The 26,562-nt window shown below is 42.0% G+C and overlaps 2 protein-coding genes across 5 annotated transcripts in view; one reads left to right on the plus strand and one right to left on the minus strand.

Moving 5' to 3' along the window:
- Positions 1–4,606, minus strand: part of LOC115776839 (deoxycytidylate deaminase-like) — a 44,958-nt gene extending 40,352 nt beyond the window's left edge. The window contains exon 1 of the mRNA XM_030724625.1: positions 4,293–4,606. Within this exon, the coding sequence (XP_030580485.1) occupies positions 4,293–4,384 (92 nt within the window). The 5' untranslated portion in view covers positions 4,385–4,606. The remainder of the gene's footprint in view (positions 1–4,292) is intronic.
- Positions 4,607–4,995: 389 nt separating this feature from the next.
- Positions 4,996–25,455, plus strand: fbxo8 (F-box protein 8). 4 transcript variants are annotated; one of them, XM_030724612.1, is made up of 8 exons: positions 4,996–5,282; positions 6,066–6,168; positions 7,121–7,204; positions 8,786–8,930; positions 9,056–9,182; positions 12,690–12,808; positions 14,061–14,257; positions 21,497–25,455. In XM_030724612.1, the coding sequence occupies exons 2-8, from the start codon at positions 6,066–6,068 to the stop codon at positions 21,682–21,684; spliced, it is 963 nt and encodes a 320-aa protein (XP_030580472.1). In that variant the 5' UTR covers positions 4,996–5,282; the 3' UTR covers positions 21,685–25,455. The 4 variants fall into 4 exon arrangements, with proteins under 4 accessions (XP_030580472.1, XP_030580470.1, XP_030580473.1 ...); XM_030724610.1 differs by having other exon boundaries at positions 4,996–5,209; XM_030724613.1 differs by lacking the exon at positions 4,996–5,282 and adding an exon at positions 5,516–5,671.
- Positions 25,456–26,562: the final 1,107 nt, after the last annotated feature.

Consider the following 26,562-nt stretch of genomic DNA (forward strand, 5'->3'; position numbering starts at 1 on the left):
CGACCGCATGGTAACTGCAGTGATAGAAGAGTTCTTATAGAGAACCGGTGAAATTCTCATCCCGGTACAAGAGGCCCTCAGCATGGCGCAGCGCTGGGCGATCAACCGCTGCCTAGAACCCTGCTAACATTGTGCATTATTAAGTAATATGTACACTAGCAATCTGAACGACAGCTGCAAGAAGATATAATACAGAAATATGTGTGTGGGATCTTGTGTCCTGACAGGTGAACATACAGTTATTATACAGTTTTACAAAGAACTGTAGGAATGATTTCCTTTTTTCTTTTTTTTTTTAGCCTGTCATGTCTGGCAGTTTTCGCAATCGGAATATGATCCGAATACTCTGGTGTACCAAACATACTTGCATAATAGCTCTGTAAGTTTTCCAATGGGCTACTCTTGTTAATGTTTGCATTTTAATTTTATTTTATTTATTTACACCAGGCCTGACAGGCAGAAAGGAAAGGGTAGGAAAAGGAGTGAGAAAGAACAAAACAAAGGTGAGAAAAGAATAATCAAAGATGATATCCACACATATACATACACATATCTGCACACACACACACACACACACACACACACACACACACACACACACACACACACACACACACACACACACACACACACACACACACACACACACAGGAATGATTTCCTGAAGCATTCTTTAAGGTAGCGAGGTTCAATCAGTCTGAGGGAGAAGGAGCTCTTCTACCTCAGTAGTGTGGAGTGGAGTGGGTGAGATGGGTTGTCCATGAGCAGTTTGTTCAGTGGCCTCCTGACCCTCACTGACTCAAACTCCTCCAAATTCTGACCAATGATGGTTTCAGCCTGAACCAATTTGTTAATCCTGCTGGCATGTCTGGCACTGATGCTGCCCCTCCAGCAGACAACAGCAAAGTAGATGGCACTAGCTACCACAGACTGGTAGAAGATCTCCAACATCTGCTGCACACATTAAAGGATCTGAGCTTCCTTAGAAAGTAGAGTCTGCTCATCCCCTTCTTATACACAGCATCACTGTTGGTGCTCTAGTCCAGTCTGTCATTCAGGTGAACACCCAGGTACCTGTAGCTGTCCATCGTTTCCACCTCTGCAGTTTTTTTCTCTGCAGAAGGAGGTGATTACTCCACAAAGCTCCTCACCGCCCCATGGTGCTCCACTATTGCTCACCACCACATCAGACAGGGTTCCCCCCAGCCATATAAACTGAGACCTCTCTGACAAAGATCAATCCAGGAAACAGTAGACACCCATCCTGAGCAGTTTCTCACCGAGCAGATGTGGCTGGATGGTTTTAAAGGCACAGGAAAAATAAATTAATAAAAAAAAGAAATAAAAAAACATGATTTTATTCTCACCATGCCACTTGTACCATCCATGTGAGAGTAAGTATGATGCAACAGGAGTGTAAGTGCATCATCCACCCCCACACAAGGCTGGTAAGCAAACTGAAGAGGGTCGAGAGCATGAGATTAGTCCAATAACACATTCTAGAGCATGCGCTTCAACTGGTAGCAGCAAAGTCTGGTAGCTCTGATCTTTACTCAAGTTTTACTTTATTTTTGTAGTACTGTTATCGATTTTTTGTTTTGTTTTTGTCAACTACAGACAGATATTTCTACGGGGAGAAGAGTTTACTCAAGAGAAGAGCTTTTTTCATTGAAATGGGGTCTGCCTCTGTTTGTGGACTGGAGATGACCTGGTCCAGCGCGTGTCCTTGTCAAGGAGGTGATGTGTTGTCCTGATATTGAATTATTGGCAGCTGGTATGCGATGATATTATGTCCCAAGATGATTCAGTTTTATATCAATACTTGTGTACATTCCACCCAAGGCAACTGTGCACTTTCCATGTGAAGTTTTCCATAACACTGTTCCTAGGATTTAGGCTAAACATCCAGAGGCTCTCTTCATAATTTCAGGAGACTTCAATCATGTTTCTCTCTCCTCCCACCTCTCTGGAAGCCATCCTGAACATCTCTGATCACCCACTTTATAGCATCTTTATGAAATAAAAATGAAAAAAACAAATAGCAGATGAGCTATGCCAGGCATATGCATTTCCCTCTGGGAGAAATAAAGTTATTCTTTAACCCTAACCCTATTTTTAAAGACAGCAAGCAAAAAAGCATTTGAACCCATTGGGAAGAGTTGGACATCTATACTTTCAGCTGCAAACTTTACTGCATACAAGGAGGTGTGATCAAAGAGTTCCAGAAATGTGTCTATAAAAAATCAAAGACCTTACCTAATTTACATTTGTATGATCTCCCATTCAAGGTCATTTCTTTCACCTCTGTACTGTTTTCAGTGTGGCTGCTATTTACCATTTTTACACCACTCCATAGTCCTGTGATGTCCATTTGCACTCGTGCCCCTGCAATGGGTTCCTGTACTGAAAGACACTGACACCATCTGAGCTTAATCAACCAGCTGCCCTCACACCTCAGGTGATGAATGTGCTGGAGATACTAGACTTGGCCCACTTGAGACTGCTGGGAACAACATCTTGAACCTCTGCACCTATCTAGACAGTGCACGCTGAGGATCGTATTCCTTGATTTCTTAAGAGTATTTAACATGCTCAGCCATGGCCACTGTGGGATAACATACAGGAAATCTCAGTAAACACATCCACAGTCTCATGGATTATTACCTGTACAGGCCACAGTATGTGAGATTGGGCAGTACCAGGGATGTTCCTGGTGACTAATTTCATAGTCAACTAATCAAGGGGAAAAAAATTAGACTAACCAACTTTTTAAAAGGCGCAGACACATTTGTCCCTCTAGTTATTTTTTTTCACTTCTTTGTACAAACTTGGGGGAAGTAGCCGGAAATGCATGGAAGGAAATGAAGGTGTTTCTCGGTGGGATGTGCTTCAGATTAAAATAAAATATCAGGCCAAGATTAACGGTTATGGCATTTTTTCTATAACAAGGTCAGGGCTGCAGCTCTATGGCTGCATGTGGCTGCGTAAAATTTAGGACAACTATTTACAGCATTGGGCCTGAATTAAAATCTCAACAACTAGGCTAACTGACTAGTGCGTCTAGTACTGACTAGTGACGATTGGTCGTCTGGTCACGCACATCTCTAGGCAGTAAATGGTAAATGGACTAGCTCTTATATAGCGCTTTTCTACTCAGTATGAGCACTCAAAGCGCTTATACATGTTTTACATTCACCCATGCACTCCCATTCATACAAGCACTTCCATATTTACTAAGCTAAGTGCTTTTAATTGGCTAACATTCACACGCATTCATACTCCGACGGGACGGTCGGAGAGCAACTTGGGGTTAAGTATCTTGCCCAAGGATACATTGGCATGTTGCCTGGAGTAGCCAGGAATCAAACCGCTGACCTTCCGATCACCTGCTCTACCTACTGAGCTACAGCCACCCCAGTACTGTGTCTGATTTGGTGATGTGCAGTACAGGACCTACATAAGGGACTGGGCTGTCTCCATTCGTCTTCGTGTTGCACACCTTAGACTTTCAGCACAACTCCAGGCCATGCCACCAAGAAATACTTTTTGTGGAGTGGTCTAGAAGAAATGATCTGCTTCTGAATGTGAATAAGACCAGAGAGATGGTGATCGACTTCTGAAGGAAGAGGACTGCAACACAACCTGTGTCTATCATGGGACGGGTTCCTGATGTGGTACAGTAGCAGAAGTAGATGCTGAACTGGAAAACAAACATGAGCGCTGGAAAGAAAAAGTGGATAAAGAGGCACTATTTCCTGAGGAAACTGAACTCTTCTGTGGTCTGCTGGCAGAACAGTATCTGAGTTGGTGAAACAAAGACTGAATAAAATGATCAGACAGACTGGATCTGGGAATAGCTGTAAACGGCACACATTTAAAACTGTGCTGGACAGGATGTCACTGAACCAACTGTTGTCTGTTATGGATCATCCACACTTTGTCTCACAGAGTGATTCAGCTCCATTCCCACAAAGACTGACCAGGACATCTTCTCATGCAATAACACTTTATAATAAATATCTGTCTGGTAGAAAGTCATCTGAGCTTTCATTTTAACAGTTTATTGACATTTTAAATTCTGTTTTACTTTGTAGATTCTGGAATATTTCACTTGTTTTTGTTATCAGGAGTAGAAATTCATTATTGTCTCTAGCTTTTGAATTTTATTTTCATTAAAAAAAAAAAGTTTTTTTATTAAATTCCTAATAAACTCTTATATCGTGAATACTTCAAGTATTAGTAGTTACTCTCTTAAGTAAAAAAAAAAAAAAGATGGCAGTGGTAGCCCTTACCCATTGTAGTCAACATATCCTGGGTACTTGATAACTCGCAGGAGAGCTTCCAGTTTACGGAGACCACCTTCAACATCTCCAGTAGACAGCATGTTAACTAGATGTTAAGAAAGAAGACTCAATTGACTCCAATGTCGGTTTTCATTCGCAATAAGTAAACATTCGCTAGGTCACTTATCTAACGTCAAAGACGCGTCTTTGTTGTAACAACACAAAACAGTAGACGCTGTTTCAGAAATGGCTGTAATTGATATAAAGAATTCAACCGTTTTCCGTTTTGCTTCAGCTAGTTTTGTTTCTGCCGGGTGGTCAACAGTGCGACACCGGATTGGCTGTTGGGCCTCTGCGTGTTGACTACGTAATGCAACGAGTCGACGTCAATGACGCAGACGTTGCGCCTTCTTCTTCTTTTTATTTATTTTTTGTTTTGTTCTTTTTCTTATACCTTCTTTTTCTCTTTATTATTACAAGTTGTTGTATAATAATGTGAGTTCATGTTTATAATTGTATTATCAATATTTTCCTCTAATAAAGTTGATTTTAAAAAGCACACGTTGCTTCTGCTTTTATTATCATTATTATTATTATTATAAACAACGTGCATTTATGTAAAATTATGTAAACACTAAGGCCGACTGGGAAAAGACTACATTTTCATGAGCTTCTGTCTTTGGTTATGACGGGTAAGAAAAAGTGGGAGGAGCAGAGGTGACAAGTGGAGGGGGTGAAAACAGATAAGTGAGTTCGTAATAGACTGCTGAATGGAAGGACCCTACCGAACCGAAGGACCTGTTGTTCTACTGTCATCTGTATTTGGCTAAATGAAACGTCAACAGGGCACAATTGATAGCAAGGAACACGCTCTTCCAGCTGTCCTTGTGTACAGGTCAGACTGTCAGAGGAATCGTTGAAGTCAGGTTGGTAGTTCGACTAACGGTGCTGTAATGTACTCAAATTGACAAAAGAAAGGTGGATCGTGTTCTTTAACAGGTCAGTACAAAGAACCAGCTTGGGTCATTCGTGCCCGTAAACTTAAACTAGCTTGGTAAGCTAACTTGGGGATTTGTAACAACAGGATGAGAGTGAAGGACAGTTGAACCTATGGGTTAAGAGGTTGAATCCTCCTGTGAATTTGTGGCCAATGGTATTGAAGGGAAGGCGGGTCTGCAAGTCAAACTACCGTGCTTGCTGGAACTTCCAACGTTGATGTTTACAACAGTGTAATGGATGTTGTTAATGCAACACAGCTGACGTTAGACCAGCCGTGAGGCTGGCCGCTGTCAGCCTGCTCAGTTGGCACGCAGGTCTCGAACAAGCCAGTATTGAAGCTAATTAGCACCAAGTTCTGAGAGTGCTCTGCGCATGCTGTCATTAATGTGGTGTGTACGCTAAACGTAGGCCTGTGTCGGTGATCGGTATAGTTACAGTTACACTGCTGTGTAATTCTGATGACGTAACTGCTCATTACTTTACGGGATGGACTTAATTCTTGACCCCGCTGTAATCTCGATTTAAAAGCAAACAAGTAAATCAAGATTATTGTATGTAAAGTAAACGGTCAAATATTGTGGAACCATATTGAAAGTGTGCACCCATTGATCAGGAGTATTTAATGTTTTGACTAGATATTCAAGGTAGAAACAACTCTGTACAAAAACAACTAAGATAAACAGTGTGGTTTTATTTTATTTTGCATACATGTCAGTGGAAATGCACCATATTTCTTTATATCATCAGTGACATGTTTCTATTGTGTTACTTTGCTGCTTACAGATGGGTCAGGCACTGTGGAGGCTACCTCCGAGACAACAGCAGCAGCTTCAGGAAGAGCTAGCTGACCGACTGGCTGACCGTGGAGGAAGAAGACGAGAGCAAGGTACTCTCGTTTCAGAGCAGAAAACAGAATTCTGTGATTTGGAAATGATGTAAACAGTATCTTTAATTGAAATTTGAAAAGCTGACAGAGCATATGAAGATATCAGGAAGTCAGATACAGGAACAACATAGAGAATCTGTTCACTTTTCAAAATAAGACCCCATACAAACACTTCTGAAATGTCCTGCTGTAACCTAAAGAGGTATTCGTGGTATTAGATAACAATCCAGATATGACATTGTACAGGAATGTGTCACAGGAACCGGCCTGCCAAAGGTGGGGCCCACTGGATGGCCTTGTAAAGTGTGAAATTTGAACACAATTAAGTCATTCGTCCAATTTTTTAATTCAATACATTTTTAATAGTTGTGGTGTGGTGATGGCCTTCAATACTAAAGGAAAGTGAAAATGTCTGCACAATTAAAAGCATTTCTAGATGTTGTTTCAATCATAACAATTTAAAGTACTGTCTCTGATCTTTAAACTGTAATAATTTTACATGTAGAGACAAACTCAATGAAGTTAGTACGACTGATATTCACCCATCTTCTTCTGCTTATCTACTTAAGGTTGCGGGTGGGCTGGAGTCTATTCCAGCTGTCATAGACAGGTGGGGTTCACCCTGGACAGGTCGCCAGTCTGTCAGGGCTAACACAGACAGACAGACAACCATTCACATTCACACCTATGGCCAATTTAGTTAACCTAACTTGCAGTCTTTGGACTGTGGGAAGAAACCAGAGTACCCAGAGAGAACCCAGCGCTTGCTAATGCTAATGGCCATGGCGCTGACTAACTGTTAGAATCACAAAATTATTACATTAAGCTCCAAGGGCTGAATTTTCCAAAACTAAAATCTAGAATATGAGTTGCTAAATAATGATCTTCATGTAAAACACAGTAACGAAATGAGTCAGTGAGTGAATAGAAAAACATTTTCTTCTTTACGTAGGGAGAGATGCAGGTTCTCAGAGAAGAGCTCCCCAGCACTGCTATGGGCCCGACATCTACCATCTGCTGAGAACACGCAGGGGAGGTATGAACATATAAACACACATGCCTTCATCTGTGTCGACACTGGTGTTTTAATGCTCTGTGGTTACCTCTTGTTATTATTTTGATCAATGGTAAATGCACTGGTTCTTATAAAGTGCTTTCTGCTCGAGCACTCAAAGCACTGTGTGCTGATTATGTACAAAACAGCTTTTCTGCTTTGTACATAATCAGAAGAGCTACAGTTAATAGGTTATTGCTTATGATTCATAAGTGGGATGATAAACTCAAGAGACAGATAAATATTTTCAAGTCTAATTTCAATGTATGAACTCAAAGGAAAGCACTTAATTCCAGTGGGAGTTTTGCTGATTGTGCCCCTTCTTTTGTTCCCTTTGTGGTGAATTAAGTGCTTTCCTCTGAGTTTGTACATTGAAATTCGACTTGAAAATCTGTTACAGGGATTTGAGTCTCACAAAGGGATAGGGTAATGTAATGTATTTGCATTTATATGGCACTTTTCTAGTCTTACTAAGCACTCAAAGTCCTTTAGAATATAAGCCACAGTTAACTGTACAGTGCAGTTCAAGCACTTTAGCTGTCTTACATCGGTGGTGAATCACCAGTTAACCTAACATGTTGGTCTTTGGGACGAAGTTCATGCAGGCACAGGGAGAATATGCAAGCTCCACACAGAAAGGCCTCAGCTATGGTTTGAACCTGGAACTTTTTTGCTGTGAGGTGACGGTGCTAACCGCTTCACCGCCGTGCTGCTAAAAAGCTAACTGTCTATTCTTGGAATGGTTGATTGTAAAGGATTAGATCCTGTCAGCTATCATTTTTCCGGCGTCTGTCCACACTCTGAAAAGGAATTTGGATGTACCCAGTGAGAGGCATAGCTGCTCGGCCATTTGTTCAGCTTAGTAAATGGGTGGTTTAACCCATGTAATGCACTATTCCCTGATTTTTCTCTTGCACTTGTTTTCTTCTGCAGGCAAACCCTTTGGGCTAGAGGGCAAAGCCAGTCAGAGCTATGGTCTCAGTCATGTTGGTTAGACAAATTCTTATTCATTAGGCTGGAAGTGGAAAAACAGTCCCACGGTGCCTTGACTGGTAGCATCTTGCTAAGGACTTGCAGTGTGGAAACAAATCAGTCTGTACTTTGGAGTGCTGGTACTGTGGATTCTCCACAGATCTCAACAGACCTTAACTTAAGAAAACATGTGGAAACAGAAAATCAGAGCAAATTAAGACATACATACAGTACAACCACCCAAATATAGAAAACCACTAAAAGTACAAATTATAACAAAAAAGCTTCTAAGGTACGGAAAAAAGTTGAGAAACACTGAACGTGTATTGTAGTTGTATGTATGTGTTAATGTGTACTGTTTTGTTACACAAAGAACCTTTATTCTGCTCTCTGAACCAATTTTTGTTTGACAAGATGGAACCTTATCATCCACGACCGTAATGCTGTGTCTACTGCGAGAGTCAGAAAGTGGGTGAAGACGGCTCTAAAATATGCAGCTTCTTTTGTTAGAAGCTAAGACACTAGAAGCAATAAACTCAATCTAAATATCTGTTGTTTCTTTTTGTCTCTCTCTTTTCTTTGTGGTGGCAGGTAAGGAGCCACATAGTTTTATAGACTTGGAGATGCTGCCACCTGAACTGGGCATCACCATACTGTCATACCTGAATGCTACTGACCTGTGCCTGGCTGGGTGTGTGTGGCAGGGCCTGGGAAATGATGAATATCTTTGGCAGGGGTAAGGAGGGTCACCTCTTTAAGATAAGATAAGATATTCTATTATATACTGCAAGTGCTCACAAATTGTATTTATTTTTTGAATTTCCTGTTGTTCTCTAACCAACGTTATGTCAATCCCACCAGGCTGTGTAAGTCCACATGGGGGCACTGCTCCATCTACAACAGAAGGCTGCCTGCTGGTTTCTCATATAGAAGACTATACCTACAGCTAGATGAAGGCAGCCTGACATTCAATGCTAACCCACTGGAGGTAACTTAAAGCAGCCCCCAAGATCTGTAACAGAGATGCACCGATTGTAAAATTCTGCACCAGTGGAAAAATAACAATTTGATTTGCAGCAGATTTGATGGAAACAAAAAAAATCAGTATAAAAATGAACTCACCTGTCTTTCAGCTCTTCATCAACATCATACTATTTCTCAACCTTTAACAAACACAAAATTCATGTGATATACAAATATCTGCTACTGACCCGATAATGTAGTTAAAGAGGCGGTATTGGCTTTGGTGCATCTCCAATCTGCAGTCTAAATGTCTCAATGTTGACACAGTTATATTTGCCCTATCAGAAGATATCAGTTGACCAATATTTTTTATTTCTAGTACCTACGCTGTCTCTCTGCACACACTGACTCTGTGTTCATGTGAATGCTTTGCCACACATGATTGCTGCTCCAATCCAACTAGACTTAAGTAGGTACTAAAGAGGAGGGAGGGGATTTTCAGGAGGGTAGGAGGAGACTATGCTTTAATGATGCAAGAATCTCAGCAATACCAAACAAGGTGGCATACCACTGACTGTGAAACATCTCAGTCATTAATTTTCTCCGCCAGCTAATTTATAAACAGCCTTAAAGTAAATAAAATTTATACTAGCTATATATCAACTAACTCAGCGCACTGGAGGACAGCGACGAAGACCTGGACAGTTGGCAGCATTATATGGACGAGTGTTTTGAGCGAGTTGTCGTGGTAAAGTCAGACAATACGCCGACCGTTCAGCAGCAGGAGCCGCCCTGAAGACTTAGCGGATGCGGCCTCGCCACATACCAGCGACCTGGTGGACATTTTGTAGTCCATAAAGAAGAAACTGTCCAGCTTTGATGCACGCCTTTCCATACTGGAAATCCTCCACAAAGAGGCACTGCATGAGTCAGTGGAGTTGAGCTAGCAGCAGAAAACACGATCTGTGGAGAGTCGGTGAAATCCTTCAGGCTCTCAGAAGAAAGGAAAAAAAATCAAACAAACTGTTATCGAGCTCCAGGCCCACAGGATATGGGACACCCTACTGTTTTCAGGAATACTGCGGAAAACTGAATTTACTTCTAGATTACGTTAATCTGGAGAGAATGCCTACCTCTTCTAAAACTCAGTTGGATGACTTTCTCTCTGGTCTCCGCTGACCAATTCCATCACTTATTGGGGCTGATTAGCTGCAGTCTTGTCTCCATGTGGCTGGGGGTGGGCGCAGGAGATGCGGTTGTCTGATGGCTTCTTGGGACCGGGGGCTGTGACTACCATTTTGTGGTGTCTGTGTGTTTGCCCTGGTTGCTGGTGGTGGGAGCTTGGGTGGATGCTTCCTTGTAGTCTTGGAGTGTAGGGACTGGGGTGCTAGCGGTGGTGGGTGCTGGGTGGCCGGCCTCCTCTGTGGGGGTCTGGGGCCTGTTTCCTGGTTGGCTCCCTCAATGTGCCAGGGAGTGGGAGGATAGCAGTCTCCCACATGGGGCCAGCTGGTCTTAGACTCAGACCAGTTTGCCTTTGTCTTTGTTTTGTTTTGTTGTTGAGTAGATGGGTGACTGGTGTTGGGGCTCAGCCTGCAGATGAGCCCCCAAAATTGGGGCCCATCTGCATGAAAGCACCCTTTGTGGTGAGGTGGAAGGTGCTGGTTTTGAGCACGGCGGTGCTCTGGGGTGTGGTCACTGCGGGCCCTGGACCTGATTTTCCCTGCCCTGCGGCTGGGTGTGGGGAACCAGGGTGCTTACTTAGCCAGTTGTTTAGCTGGCTCTCTCCTTCCAGTGGTAGTTATCTGCCTCCCAGTCTTGGGGCTCACGCTGGGGTGGCTGGCCTCCGGCAGAGTGAGCTGCTTGTTGCCTCTGGGGCTCTTGGTATTTGGCTGTGAGGGTCATGTGTTTATTTTGAATGTATTATTGTTTTTAACAGATGCAGCAGTTGGTGAACCACAGTATGTTTCTACCTGTGCTCTGTCCCCTTATTCCTATCTTTTCTCCTATTTTCTCCCCCTTTCCTTATTTCAATTAAAAAAAAAACATTAACAAGAGGAGCTTATGGAGAATTTATAGAGCTCATCTTGGAATAGCAAATATGTTTGGCAAACAGTGCATTCAGGTGATGATTCTGATTGCAAAAGCTGCCAAACAGGACAGGCTTAAAAAAAATAAGTGTGTGGAACACTTCTCAAGTGGAAAAACCCCACCAACCACAAAGTTCACCTGAGAAGTGCACAAGATGGCTACAGAAACCGCTCTGAACCTGTGCAGTAACCTACAACATAACCTGAGCCGCGCCTCTCCAGAAATGTGGCTACACGTCGGGTCCATGCAGTGATTTCCAGCTGCATTTCCAGCTACTTTTCACTGCAGTTTTTGAATTTATCAGTGAGAGAATAACAATCAGGAAGAATAATCATAGCATTAACATAAGGACTCACAAATGTCAGTAAATTCCCGGATAGAGACTGCTGAAACTGTTGGAATGGACGTGAGGGAAAGAAGAAAGTGAAAAAACAGGGACAAATATGTTTGCAGCCAAAACAAATAAACAAAGCAAACGAGGACCAAGGAGGGGAAAAGGTCCCAGCATTTTTTTGATTTCTGTCAGCTGACACTGCAGGTAACATACCGGCACACAACCACAAGGTAATTAACACACAGAATGCCAGTTGTGTACAAAGATGCAGAAGTCTAATTAGCAAGTATCCAACCAAGCTAGCAGCTCCGACAGAGAGCCGGCATCACGGCCGTGCAGCAAGGTGACAACCATAAATGGACTGCTTCACCGAAAACACATCTGCTGGATAGTTAATGCACCACAAGCAGGAGGTGGCACTGACACATTCGTTTACTGAAAATGGGACGTCCACAGCACCATGTGACACAAATACAAACACAGTCTTGAAAAGCTGTATTTGAGCTCTGACTCCTTCAAAGAGTTCATGATGTTACACCCAACATGTAGGTGTTACTCTGCTGCACTGATGCTGAACTTTATTGTAGAGTTTATTGTAGAGTTTATTGGGCTTTGAAGTTTAAGTTTTTCTTTGTCTCTCCCTGTTAATGTCTCATGATGTTCATGTGTGTCCTGAGTATCACACACATTTAGCACATAATGATACTGTTGGTTGTTGAATGCAATTTTTTAAATGGTAGCTTTTGTTGAGCTATTACACAATAGTTACTCTTGCACCTTGAATCTAGCACCTGGCAAAGTATGAAAAAAACTAAAACTAAGCATTAAACAAAAAAGTAATAAAAATGAGCAAAACTGCTCTAAAAACTAATTAAAACTAACTGAATTAGAGAAATGTTACAACAAAATAAAACTAAAGTATAATGTAAAATCCAAAACTATCATGAACTTGGTTTGTAGGCCAAATTACTTTGTAATGCTAGAAAAAGAGGAATGAAAAGTTGGAGTCATTCAGAACTGTCATAAACTTACAATATGTGATGCATCAGATCTTAATTATTATTGTTGAGACATTGTTTAGTCTTATAAGTCTTGTTTCTGTGTTTGCAGGGTATCAGTTATTTCATGTCCAAAGGTATACTAGTGGATCACCCCACTGAGCTGGCAAAGTTCATTTTCTACACCAGACGACTCAACTGGAAGATGCTAAGGATCTATCTGGATGAGAGGTTCATTCATAAACACACACATAAACAGACACATCAGGGTTGTAGCCAGCGGCTGATCGCCGGCACTGCGCCAGGCTGAGAATCTCACCGGTTTGCTGTTCAGTCGCTGCAATTACGACGCGGGCACGCACTCCACCCCGTCACCAGTACCAGACTGGTGACTTTTTCTCTCTGGTTAGATCACTGCACTACAGCATTATTTCACTGCAATTTGCAATCTACCACCGGGCACAGTCAGTTCACAATGTGCACGCACAATCTCACAACGGTCCTGTTCACGCTTGATTTTGGGGCAAAACGGCGACCGTGAAACCGAGGGGGAAGTAGAAGAAAAAGGGAGCTCCAAGGACAGTTTTGGGCTTCCTATGAAACATAAAATCTCAGGAGCTTGTTTTGTTTCTTGTCTTCGTAGACTCACAAAGATAACACACTGATGTGTTGCTTAAGGAATGTTTATTAACAATAGCTGCAGGTAAACCTGCATCTTATTTTCAGAGCATCATAACACAGACTAGAGGGATCCACACTCCCTATTATCATCAAGTCACCTGGTCCAATCAGATTCAGGTGCCTTCAATGACCCGTAGGACCAGCCATTATCACAGAATATTACATACATAATATTATTCAACTGTTCATTGTCACTGAATTAGCAAGCTGGCATGGCATTTAGTGTTTAGCATTAGCAAGCTAATTAACATTAGCAAGCTATTGCTAATTAGCCCCCACCCCCCAACACACCCGTGTGCTGGGCTGAAATTTTTTTCTGCCTAGAACCATGCACATGCACACGGACCATAACTCTTCACTTGACATTCACAACAGTTTGTCGCAATGAAAGGTTTACATGTGTAGTTCATAAGTATGTGGAGAAAATATTTGTGTTCCGGACTCTGTGCATATGCACAAAAATGGCTACATTTCCTAATCATTTAATGCAATATTTTTCAAACACATTCAGTTAAAGCTGAAAGACAGGACTTGTTTAGTTTACAATCCACTGGGATGTTTACAGAGGCAAAATGTTATAATTAATGTCAGTGTCCAAGTATTTATGGAACTAACTATATAAAGTCAAAGCATGCCCTTAACTCTGTTAAATCTGTTATATCTCTAACTATTTTGCTATGGCTTTCAGTTGATGTATTGATGATTTTGATGTTTAAAAGATACTTTTTTTTTCTCTCCTAAATTCTATGTGAAATATGTGGCTTCTTATCCTGCCATTGGGTCTGTACGTCTGTGTGTGCAGGCGGGATGTCCTGGACGAGTTGGTTACCCTCCATAACTTCAGTAACCAGTTTCTCCCCAATGCTCTGCGGGATTTCTTCAGACACATCCATGCGCCAGAGGAGAGAGGAGAATATCTGGAAACCCTTATTACCAAGTTCAGCCACAGGTTTTGTACCTGTAACCCTGGTCTGGTCCGAGAGCTGGGCCTCAGTCCTGGTTAGTACTTAGATGTGTGTTAAAGCTGTAAGCACAGAGAGTTAGCTTTGTGGGCATAGGCTAATTGGTCCTCTGTGGTTCTTTGATAGAACAGTGAAAAATTAACATTAACTCTATTATGCTTGTACAAAGCCTAGTCATGTTCTTCTTCTTCTTCTTAATTTGGCTGTTCCCTTTTATGATCACCACAGTAGGGCTGCCTCCACCTCACCCTATCCCTAGCATCTTGTCCTGTCACATCAACCCTTTGCATGCCCCCCTTCACTACATCCATGAGTCTTCTTTGAGGGCCTCTTCTTTTCCTCCTGCCTGGCAGCTCATTATTCAGCATCCTTTGTCGAATGTATCCACTATGCTTCCTTTGCACATATCCAGACCATCTCAACCCTGCCTCTCTTACTTTGTCTCTAAACCACTCAACCTGAGCTGGCCCTCATTTCTAATTCTGACCCTCCTGGTCAGTCCCAACAACTCTGCCACCTCCAGCTCTGCCTCTTTTTTGTCAATGCCACCATCTCAAAATTATTCATCAAAGCAGGTCTCACTCCCCACTAGAACACCTTCCCTTTCACTCTTGCTGTCATCCTTCTCTTACAAATAGCCCCAACACTCATCTCCACCCACTCCACCCTGCCTGCACTCTATTCCTCACTTCTCATGTGCATGTTCCATTGCTTTGGAAGGTTGGTCTCAAATCCAGGGCTTGAGGGCCCCTGTCCTGCAGATTTTAATGTGTCCCTGATCCAACACACCTGAATCAAATGGCTGAATTACCTCCTCAGTATGCAGTCAAGTTCTCCAGAGTCCTGCTAATGACTTCTATATTTGACTCAGGTGTGTTGAAGCAGAGACACATCTAAAACCTGCAGCACACTGGCCCTCGAGGCCTGGATTTAAGACCCCTGATCTAAGGTGACAAACGGGAGAGTGAACAGTAAACAAATTTTTCAGCCCCACGTGAAACATGGTTGGAAATTTCAGTTTGAGGTGTTTTGCCACTCTACCTTGAACACACAAATTGATTCAATGCCACCCGGACAGAGAAAAAGAATTCAATTCTATGAGGACGTGCTCCACCGTGTGGAAAAGGACTCATACTGCCAAAGAGTAATGAGTCCAAACTCCCATCAGAGCTCTGAAGAATTTCTTTAAAGACAAACTGAGAGTTATGAATGTCATCTGCTTTTCTCAGTCACTTGACCACAACCTTATTAAGCATTTATGGGGAACTTAAAGACTGAGAAAGCCAAGAAGGTCATGATAGAGTAGAACAGGTTTAGATACAGGTGTGGTCAGAAGTTTACATGTGCATGTTATGAGCTTGGATGTCATTACATTGGTGGCTTTTAAAGATTTCTTTGAACTGTTTTTTTTTTCAAGGTAGAATGTGCAACATACATCTTTAATGACTTAAAATAAAAGAATTGGGTGAACAAGTTTGAATTGATTTTAGATTTTCTCATACTCACAGGGTCAAATATTACATACAGGCTCAAATACACAGTTAAAAAAATAAAGGTACACTGAAAACACTTCAGATCTCAATGGGAAAAAAAATCATGCTGGTATATACTGATATGGACTGGGTAATGTCGAACACCTTCTGGGTAGAACAAAAGGATGCCACATCATTTGATGGAAATGAAAAGTGATCAAGATACTCATTCACTCACTCACTCACTCACTCACTCATTCCTTGACTGGCGTTGTTGAGGAGACATGGCAGCCACAGAGGTTGATATCCTCTTCTAATTCTTCCTGTCGCTTGTGGCTCAGATGTTCTATCGGTGGCTCCTCTGGGTCCAATCAGTGCAGCCTTCCTCTTTTTGTGCACATTCAGCCATTCCCTGCAGGATTGTTTTGCTGTGATGTGTTATGTGGCCAAACCGAGCCAAGTGAGCGTTCTCTTCTTTACTGTGACGAGGAGAGGTTTGAAGGGTCCTACTGTTCTCCTGACTTCGGCATAGTCAGTAATTAGCTGACCCGCAGTAGCCGGCGAAAGCATTTGGTGTCGAATGCTTGGATTTCTTCTTTTGCCAGCCAGCACTGTCCAGGACTCACAGTCGATAGAGATAACTGCTTGAAATGGCTTGAACAGCTTGATCAAACTAAAGACACCCCCAAAAATCAAAGTGAAAAAATGATGTGGGAGGCTGGTCTATTATGCCGAAATTTCATTGCAACAACTCAAAATGGCACTCAGTATTTTGTATGGCTCTCTCATGCTTGTATGCATGCTTGAAAACATTGGGGCATGCTCCTAATGAGATGATAGATGAAGTTGTGGGGGATCTCCTCTCAGATCTGGACCAGGGCATCATTGAGCTTCTGGACAGCCTGAGGTGCAACCTGGTGGTGTTGGTCCCAGAAGTGTTCTATTGGATTTAGGTCAGGCAAGTGTGGGGGCCAGTCAATGGTATCATCTTCTTTATGCTCCAGGAATCGCCTACATACTCTGGCCACATGAGGCCGGGCATCTTCATGCGCCAGGAGGAACTCAGGACCAATTGCACCAGCATGGCAGCCAGGGTGTTGTTGCCTATTCTGTAGATATCTGTGCATTCCTCCATGGATATACCTCCCCAGACCACCTCTGACCCACCACCGAATCGGTCATGCTGAACGATGTTACAGTCAGTATACAACATCTCCATGGCTTCTCCAGACCCTTTCAAATCTGTCACGTGTTCAGGGTGAAACAGCTCTTATCTGTGAAAAGCACAGATGACACTGAACCCTCAGACCACCCTCTGTGGACAGTGACATTAGTGTTCCAGCAGTTTCCAGCTCATGGCAGGTAGTACCAGGGTCGTTCCTGAACATTAGAACTAGTTTCCTCTCGTTTGGGGGTGACAGTTTGGGTGTTCTTCCAGATCATGGCAAAGTGACAACACATCTGAATAACTTGTACTTGCGTACAGTTGTTTAAACTGATGATCTTGGAATCTGCAGTTGTTTAGAAATTCCTCCAAGAGACCTTCCCAACTTGTGTAGGTCTACAGTTCACCTTCATAGATCTTCACTGAGTTCCTTGGACTTTCCTGTTGTTCTGAGGATTGGTCAGTTCATTGACTGCTGTCAAACAAATCCTTTTTATGCTAGCAAAGGCCTTGTCAAGTCAAAAGATATTGTAGAACATTTAGCACCACTTGTTAAAACTTTTAAGTGAGTATGTATATATTTGAGCCTTTATGTATATTTTTGAGCCTGTGCACATTAAAGAAAATCAAACTTGTGCACCCAATTTTGTTTTTTAAAGTCATTAAAGATGTATGTTGTCATTCCACCCTGGGAAAAGGAGCAGTTCAAAGAAATCATTAAAAGCCCAAAAAGTACCACGGCGTTTATGATGAGTGTATGTAAACTTCTAACCACAATTGTAGGTATTTGGTTGGAACCTTCAAGTCCTTGTAGCTTTAGTGCTTCTTCTTCTTCTGACTGCTCCCTTCAGAGGTCACCACAGCACATCATCTGCCTCTCACTCTATCATCCTCCAACCCACTGCTTGTCCTCCATCACTATATCCATGAACCACCTCCGTGGTCCTTCTAGTTTTCTTCTGCCTGGCAGCTCCATCTTCAACATCTTTCGTCCAATATGTCCACTATCCCTCCTCTGCAGATGTTCAAACCATTTCAACCTTGCCTCTAACTTTGTCTCCAAGCTGTTCAACCTGAGCTGGCCTGCTGATGTATTCATTTCTAAACTTGTCGATTCTGGTCACTCTCAATGCAAATCTTAACATCTTCAACTCTGCCACATGTCTTTTTGTCAGTGCCAACATCTTCAAACCGTAGTAGTTCTCACTATCATTTTGTAAACCTTCCCTTTCAATCTTACTGCTATCCTTCTGTCACAAATCACCCCTGACACTCATCTCCACCCACTCCACCCTCTTCTTCACCTCTCGTGTGCACTGCCCATTGCTTTGGATGGTTGACCACAGGTACTTAAACTCATCTGCCTTCACTGTCTTTAAACCTTACATGTTCACCTATCCACCTGTTTTGCTCTGACTCACACATATGTATTCTGGCCTTTTTCTACTGACTTTCATGCCTCTTCTCTCGAGAACATACCTCCACCTCTCCAGGCTCTGTTCCATATGCTCCCTTCTCTTACTACAGATTGCAATGTTATCTGCGAACATTATAGTCCACAGAGACTCCTCCCTAATCTCTCCTATCAATCGATCACATCACAAACAAACCTGGGAAGAAACAGGAGTACCTGGAGAAAACCCACACAAACACAGGGAGCCCAGCCAAGGTGGATTCAAACCTGGGACCTTCTTGGTATGAGGCAGCATTGCTAACCACCGCACCACCGTGCTGCCTGTGAAGAAACATTTTTACTCAGTGAAATCAACATGTCAACATGTTTGGGTGAAAGACGAGGTAGAAATGAAATAGAAACAAAAGCCTTTCACCTGGAACAGTTATAGCAGAGACACAGAGACACCAAGTTGCAAGCCGATGTAGTCGTGGGACTGTTCAGCGAATGTTCACACACCACCACTGAAGTGGGTCTTTGTTAGAATGAAGACAGGTTACCATCCAGTAGTGCTCCAACTCATCTTTATCTCCAGACTCTCCATAGCTGTCTCCAAAAAAGGAAATTAAGCAAGTTTTGTGCCGCTTTTTTGAGTGTAGTTCCCCACACAGGGCAGTGGTGGCACTTTTGACACAGACACAGGGAGCATATACTCAGTTGTCTGACAGCTCCAAAGCTCAGGCATTTTGTCAGTGTTCTGTCTGAGAAAACAGTGGTGAAGGCCCATCGCTCTCTGTGGATGCACTGGAACATGTCACTGACAGAGTTCCATTGTGTTTTGCAGGACTGGATGAGTTTGTGTGTAGGCACATCTGTTTTTTTCTTTAGTGCCACAGCGGCCACAGTACTGTGGTAAAAATGGCTCACCAGTCTTGTTCATGCACCAATCAGTTGGCTCATGGCTTCTGCCTTTAATCCATTATGTATCACCAATAATGGGCAAAACAAGAAACAGATTCCCACTCCAACAGGTCGTTGTTTGCCACTACTATGTTGCTTGCATTGTCATGGACACAGGCGATGACCTTACTTTCCAGTCCCCACTTGCTAACAACACCTTGCAGGTATGCTGCCAGGTTTTCCACAGTATACCTTTCCTCTAAGCTACATTTCTGGAGCACATTACTAACAAGGTTCCTTTCTAGGATAAAATGACAGGTCATTGTCACGTATGAATCAGTTGTCATAGAAGTCCAACAGTCTGTTATGGCCACATGCTCTACTTTCTCCATAATTAGTTTAATCTCCTCTGTTATTTTTTGATGGTTGTGCTCCAGTCTTGATGGGCCAATTTTGTGCCCTGGAACCATGCATTTGGGCTCAGTAAATTTATTTAACTTTTGAAAGCCTCTGCCTTCAACTGAGTGGAAGCATGTCTTCTGCAGTTTCTGCTGTGATGAGCTGTGTTATTTTTTTATCAAACCAAGCGGGATTGTAGTGCCTCCGGGTAAACTATTGCTGCGTTTCCATTAGTACCTACTCAGCGTGGCTCGACTCGACTCGGCACGGTTTGAAGGCATTTTTATTAGTACCTGGTACCAGGCACTTTTTTTAGTACCCACTCAGCTGGGGTCCGAGGGATCCGAAAATGTGACGCAGAAGAACAGCATGCCACTGATTGGCCAGGGAGTGTTGTCACCAGTTGAGTCATGAGAGCGACTTCTTCACCAGAATCAACCGCACCATTTTTAAAACCCGACAGCAAGAAACTGGAGGCACGCAAAGCACCGGTTGAATGCCCAGACCGACAGTTTGCAGCGGTAGTTTTGCAAAAGGAGAGCCATCTGAAACACACAGCATACATATTTTAACCCTATACTGCTGGGTGATCGCCGCTGAAGCACCTGTTACCTGCCCCTACTAGCTGTGAACAGCTGTTAACGCCCAGCACTGAGGCGGCTGATCAAAGGAACTTTGAATTACCGTAATTATGCAACCGTTTGTCCTATGGGAAAAATTCAAATGGTTTCTGAAAGTTGAGAAACTGCACTTCGCACCCAGCATAGTGTTATTATGGTAATTTTTGCCGGAAGTATGTGAACGGCAGCACTTTTGAAGTACACTGAATTGATTACACCATGTTTGGTGGTATAGGGTTATACTTAACAATGATAACCTTCATCCATTAAAACATTGCAGGGGGACTTATGCATGATGGTAGTAAACTGGCCTTAGCTATGTTAGCTTGCCTCTATCTCATCCATTGTCGTGTTGTGTTTTGAGTCACATACAAATTACCTCAAGAGACTACTGCCCGCGCTGCTATTTCAACTCCACCCACATTGAAGTGGTACTCAATTGCAATGGAAACACAACAAGACCGTGGCGAGTCGAGTCGACCCGGGCTGAGTAGGTACTAATGGAAACGCAGCATAAGTAATACTGGTTTGCTGAGAAGATTTCTGATTTGCATCAGAAATCTTCTTTCCATGCAAATTAACATCCACATGCCTGTACTGAATATGGTTGTGCATTGCTCGATCTAGTGGCAGGTGGCTGCATAACATTTGGGACACAACAATTTACCAGCACTGGGCATCAGTGAAAACAATTAGATCAAATGACTAGGACATCTGGTGCCGACTGGTGGCAATAGCAATGATTAGTTGTCTAGTCAACTAATCGCGCACAGCCCTACTGGGTACATAATTGCATTAGGTAAATGTCAGGGATTAGATTTTCATTTTTCTGGTGTAGTAATGGAAGTAGATGCCTCTTTTCCTAAAGCTACAAAAGTAGTAGGCAGTAGAAGTGATTTGGACATTCACAGACACGTAATGTGGAGGAGAGTGTCAGAACTTTTTTTTTTTGTACCCTGGCCTCAGTATTGTTAATGGTCTGTGCGTTTATGAAGGGTTATGTTAGAGTCAGCAGACCGTAGAGAAACCAATCCCCCCCGGTTCTTGCTAACTCCTCCAACCTGCTTGTGTGGTTAAGAATTGTAGCAGGATTAGTGTAATAATGAGCCCAAGGCCAGAGAGGGATGGATTACTGCCTTTGTGAAGTCTGCCTTTTCATGTCATTATTACTCTATACAATCATCCTCTCTGGAAAGTCTTGGGTACAGCAATAGAGAACAGTCCAGAGCTGTTTGGTAGTGCAGTACACAGTAGAAATCACTTAGTTAGAAGTCTTTCCACTTCTTTTTCATCTCTCCAATGCCAATGTGGTGCCTTCTCTCTGCAGATGCTGTGTATGTGCTGTGCTACAGCCTTATCTTGCTCTCCATCGACCTCACCAGCCCACATGTGAAAAACAAAATGTCCAAGAGGGAATTTATCAGGAACACTCGACGAGCAGCGCATAATGTCTCGGATGACTTCGTAGGCCACCTCTACGATAACATCTACCTGATTGGCCATGTGGCTGCATAGCTCCAGCTATGAGCTGACCGCACTGCACTGAAGAATAGGAACTGGCTTTCTATACTTGCCTAGTAGTGTGGAACATCTTGGAAATGTATTTTAACTATTTTCCCATCTTACAAGGATGTGAAATTTTTATTTCTTTTTCTGGAAGACCAGAAAAAGAAATAAAATTGCCACTCCACTGTGAGAGAGACTACCAAATGCTACCAAATGTTAATGTTGTTAGATTTGACTTACATGTATCAAACAATACAATTTCTTTAAAAGCCAGTCACTGCAAAGAGGGAGGTTTGAAGTAGAGCTGTGAAAGTACTGCACTGGTGGACAGGGACTACTAATTGGTTGATGAAGGAGGAAGAGGAGGCGCTTTGTCCTCAGTCTGTTTCAGATGTTAGGGTAATTCTGCTGATTTCCTTTCGGTTTGGTGTAGCTGCTGCAGCATGAAGCCTGGCTCTCTCTTGTTGGTAGTGAAGTTAAAACAAAGCTAACACAAGATCACCCACTAATATCACCAGTATAATAAGAATGCCACAATGGAATAGTTTAGCAGTTTGAGCCTGTGGTAACAATCTAACTCTTTTTTTTAATAACAATGAAAACAGCCCAATGGGTTTCATGCAAAAATTGCAAGGCTTCTCAAGGGTTTTGGTGTTACACTGGATCAGCTGCAGGGACACACTCTGGCGAAGTGGACAGTCGTAGATGTTTTCCCCTCTAAACTGCTTTACTGACTGTGCCTAAATATGTGTCAGGAACCTCTGAACTATAATTTAACCACTGCATTATCATCCTGATGCATAATATTTTGAACGTGGCACATCTCCCTGCATAAAGTATCTCTTTGGTCACGGTGTGTCAGGGAGGCCAGCAGTGGCCGTGGTCAAACAAGAACAGGATTGTAAGCCAGGAGAGCGGTTCGACAACAACATTAATTTGGCGGATTTTGCAGCCTTGAATGTAACACAGCTGGTTTTAGCTGGAGCCCAAACTTCTAAATCATTAAAATGATTCAAAGGAAAAGCAGAAAATTTGCACATTTAAACATTTTTGCATTTTAAGTGTTTCAGGTCTACTTCTGTTATACAAAGTATTCACAATATTGCATGATCTTTTCAAATGCTGTGCTTGTCACAATTTAAATTTGAAAAGTATTAGAAACTGTCAAGTAAATGTAAAACTAAAATGTAGTTTCCCCAAAAAAGTATTTTACATGAGTAGTTTCAGTTGATAAAGGTTTAGGCTTCGTTTAATTGCAAGTTGTGCAATTACCAGATATGACATTTGCAGCATTTGACTGTGATTGTTACACTCTATCACATTTTTGTGAACATCTGCAGCTCTGGCCACGCACAATGCTAAATTATTCTAGTCTGAAGACGTTAACACGCACGAACACTACACAATGCCACACATGTAACAGCGTTTTACCTGCAATATGTGGAAAAAACAATCTAGCCAGCAGCTAGCTAGATTGGTGTCAGTGCTGACAGCATTTCCTCCTGTTTGCTGCTCCCTCCATTTCTGTTAGCTAGCTAACGTGGCCACTGTTGAGGTAAACAAGTGTAAAGTTGTCCATACTCAACTTTTGACAGATACAAGTATGCAATCCAGGAATTGAACACATGTGTGCTCACTCAAAATAACAATTTTGTTGTACTATCGTACATGTGACAGTGCAGTGACAATAAAGATTTATCTTAAAATAGGAGGTATAATATAGGAGGTATGGAAGGATGCAATTTGAGACAACAAAAAAAATTATAGCGCCTTTAATACAGCTGTGGCACCACTGTAGTCGAATGGATGATTCCCATTGAGTGACAGGAAGATTTGTTCATTTTAGTAGTGCATTTATTAGTGCACACCTGCATGTGTGCTGTAAAACAAATAAAGTGGATTGTTTAATAATATGGTGACACAAGTAAAAGCCAACAGGAATGCATATTTTATATCTTCAGTTGAAAGTGAGTGTGTGAATCAGAACAGATGTTTGGCAGTGATGGAGAGCCACTGCACTGTCATTTGCACAGAAAGAGCTAAAGTCAAGTGTAGAAGTGTAGAAGCTTTCGCTGGGTCTTCTAGGGAGTTGACCTTGAATAGGAATGAATGGCAAAGCTGTGAATCACAGTGTGGTGCACGGTTTCTGAAACTGATTTTAAAAAAGTCAGATTGGATCACTCAAAAAGGTGACAAATGGCAAATGTATTCAGCCCATTTACTGCAGTTTTATTTCCTGAAGGCAGTGGTCTTCCTCTTCATTCTGTGGCATCAATTACATATAATGTAATCCTTTATTTTAAATTAGTTATGTGTTGGTTTGCTGGTTTGTTTTTTACTAACACTAGAACCACTTCAAAAGCAGTGCCGTTCCTTCAGAGATGAATGAGATTACATCACGGCACATTTATGAATAGGACCCCCAGTCTCAAGTTTTATTTAGCTTTCCATTTATGCTAGCTGTGCAGTCATGCTATCAAACAGTGTAATTAGTGGAGCAGTAATGTAACTGAGGAAATATATTTAAAATGATGGGTTCCACAGTGCAGTGCAGTGTCGGAGCTGTTTTTAATGGATTTGTGTTATAAGAGTAGGTAACACTACAACAGGGAGGATGCAAGAGCATCATCCGTCTGGACAATGGGAAACAGACGGGTGAAATTAAAAGAAAAGACAGCATGAAGTGTCATATTGAAGTGTTAGATGCTGTCTGGACAGCTGTCATTGATGCTTTCTAGAACAAACAAACCTCAGTCTTTATTAATGGAGTTCTCTCTCAGATGCAGAAGTCACTTTAGTTACTGCTCCTACTGAGCGGCGAGACACTTCAGCTGTCTTTGTTACTGAAGCTCCTGCCGTTAATGCCCTAGCAGTAAATCTAGTCTCAGCCTCTTAACTCTTTTCCTCCTGACATGTTGGTACCAAGTCAGAATCTGTTTGGTCTGAGCTGCGTTTTTGTGGACATAGCTGGATGCAGATTTTATAATCGCCCCATTCAGTGCAACCTTGTTGTTTTAGTCAGGGTTTTTTTTCCTTTCATTTGTCACCTTTGACAAACTGCAGTGGTAAATATCTGTAAACGCCAACCTGGAGAAATGGAAGTGTGTTAATGTCTTTAATGTCTAAAGAATGATGACCATCAGACCTGCCACACAATACGTGCTAGTAGCTTCTTCCAGTGAGTGCCAACAGCTAGCATGTAGCCACAGCTAAAGGTGAAGTATCACAGTGATCACTGATTGTAACCATAGCAACAGATGTTTTTCTGTTTAACTTTTTTGGTTTAAGGCTTTTTTTTAACCTCATTGTTGCTAGAGTGTTGTAGTACAGCCAGCAGTTACTGGTTGTCTTTCATTCTGTTCTTAAGATTTTAAATCTGAACTAATTTTACTGAAGATTCGTCATCACTGATTTAGGACTCAGTGAAGGAAGTCCACTCGTTTTCTTTGTTCTTACGCTGACAGACACAGTACACTGAGAAGCTCCTCCAAGGATTTTCCTGATAACTTTGAACCTGCGGAGTTTGAAACAAGTACAGCTTAAAAAAAAAAACACTTGTAATTTAATTCAGTCTGCTGTCTTCACGTCACTGAGATTCTGTTCTTCTTCCCCTTTGCCAATCTGAAGTGAAAGCTACTGCATCATGAGAAATATGACAAGAAGAAGCACTCAGAGTGCAAACCTGCAGCAAGGCAGCTCATTCTCTGGGCAGTATGTACTTTTAAATTTTGTATATATTCTTTTTGTTTTCTGTTCTTTTAAAACATACTTTAAGTTTTGCAGTGCAGTAAAAAGTGCAAAATGCAGGCTTTTGTCGTTTGTCCTGTTGAAACTCATTTTAATACACTTGACATAAGTTTGAGTATAGATTTTTTTTAAATTTGTGTATTCATACTGTCTCCTGACATATACACACACGATATTTAGAATTCCCATATACCAGTACCAATACAAACAAAGACAGTAGAATTTTAGGCAGTTTTAAAGATAAAATATTTTCTGAAAGTTTATCTAATGAAAGTTTGACCTTATTTGACCTAGAAGGTCAGACATATTCATTCAGTAACATATTTAGAATCCCCATAGATCCCTATATGCTGATATGTTGTAAATACAAACAATGGCAGAAAGAACCAGTTTTGAATAGCGCTATATAGCATTATCTCTTTGACTATTAGATCAATCTGTTGACCTTGAAGGAGAGGTCAGAGGTCATAAGCAGAAGGTAAGAATCATAATTTAAGGCTTTTTATCAATTTTTGATCAATAAATCATTAAGTTGACTTTGAAGACCTTGGGTGTAAGGCAGATTTTAATGGTTTGTTACCAGGACCATACTCTACACCTCTACAAGTTTTATCAGAATTCCTTCAAAACTTTGAGTTATTGTATTTAAAGACAGAATGACACATATACAAATGCTACCAAAAACATAACCTCCGTGGCAGAGGTAAGAATACATAAAAGAAATCCATCCATCCATGCCTAAGCAGAGACCTCCCTCTCCCCAGCACCAAGGCTGTCGCAGGCCAGCCAAGAGATATAACCCCTCCAGCATGTTCTGGATCTATTCTCCTCCTGGAAGGACATGCTGGGAACACCACCAGGAGGCCCCAGGAGGCCCCAGGAGGCATCTTATTCAGATTCCTGAACCAGTTTGCTCAGACTGCAAACAGACAAAGGAGAGTCCACACAGCTAAATCCAATCCAGGCTCAAGTATCAGCAGTAGTGATGTGTCCGTCTTCTTGTATCATAAAGACAGACACCATATTAAATGGTAAATGGACTAGTTCTTAGATAGTGCTTTTCTACTCAGTCTGAGCACTCAAAGCGCTTATACAACACGTTTACATTTACCCATTCACATCCATTCATACAAGCACTTC

This window comes from Archocentrus centrarchus, unplaced genomic scaffold, assembly GCF_007364275.1.
Source record: "Archocentrus centrarchus isolate MPI-CPG fArcCen1 unplaced genomic scaffold, fArcCen1 scaffold_38_ctg1, whole genome shotgun sequence".
NCBI classification, from domain to species: domain Eukaryota; kingdom Metazoa; phylum Chordata; class Actinopteri; order Cichliformes; family Cichlidae; genus Archocentrus; species Archocentrus centrarchus.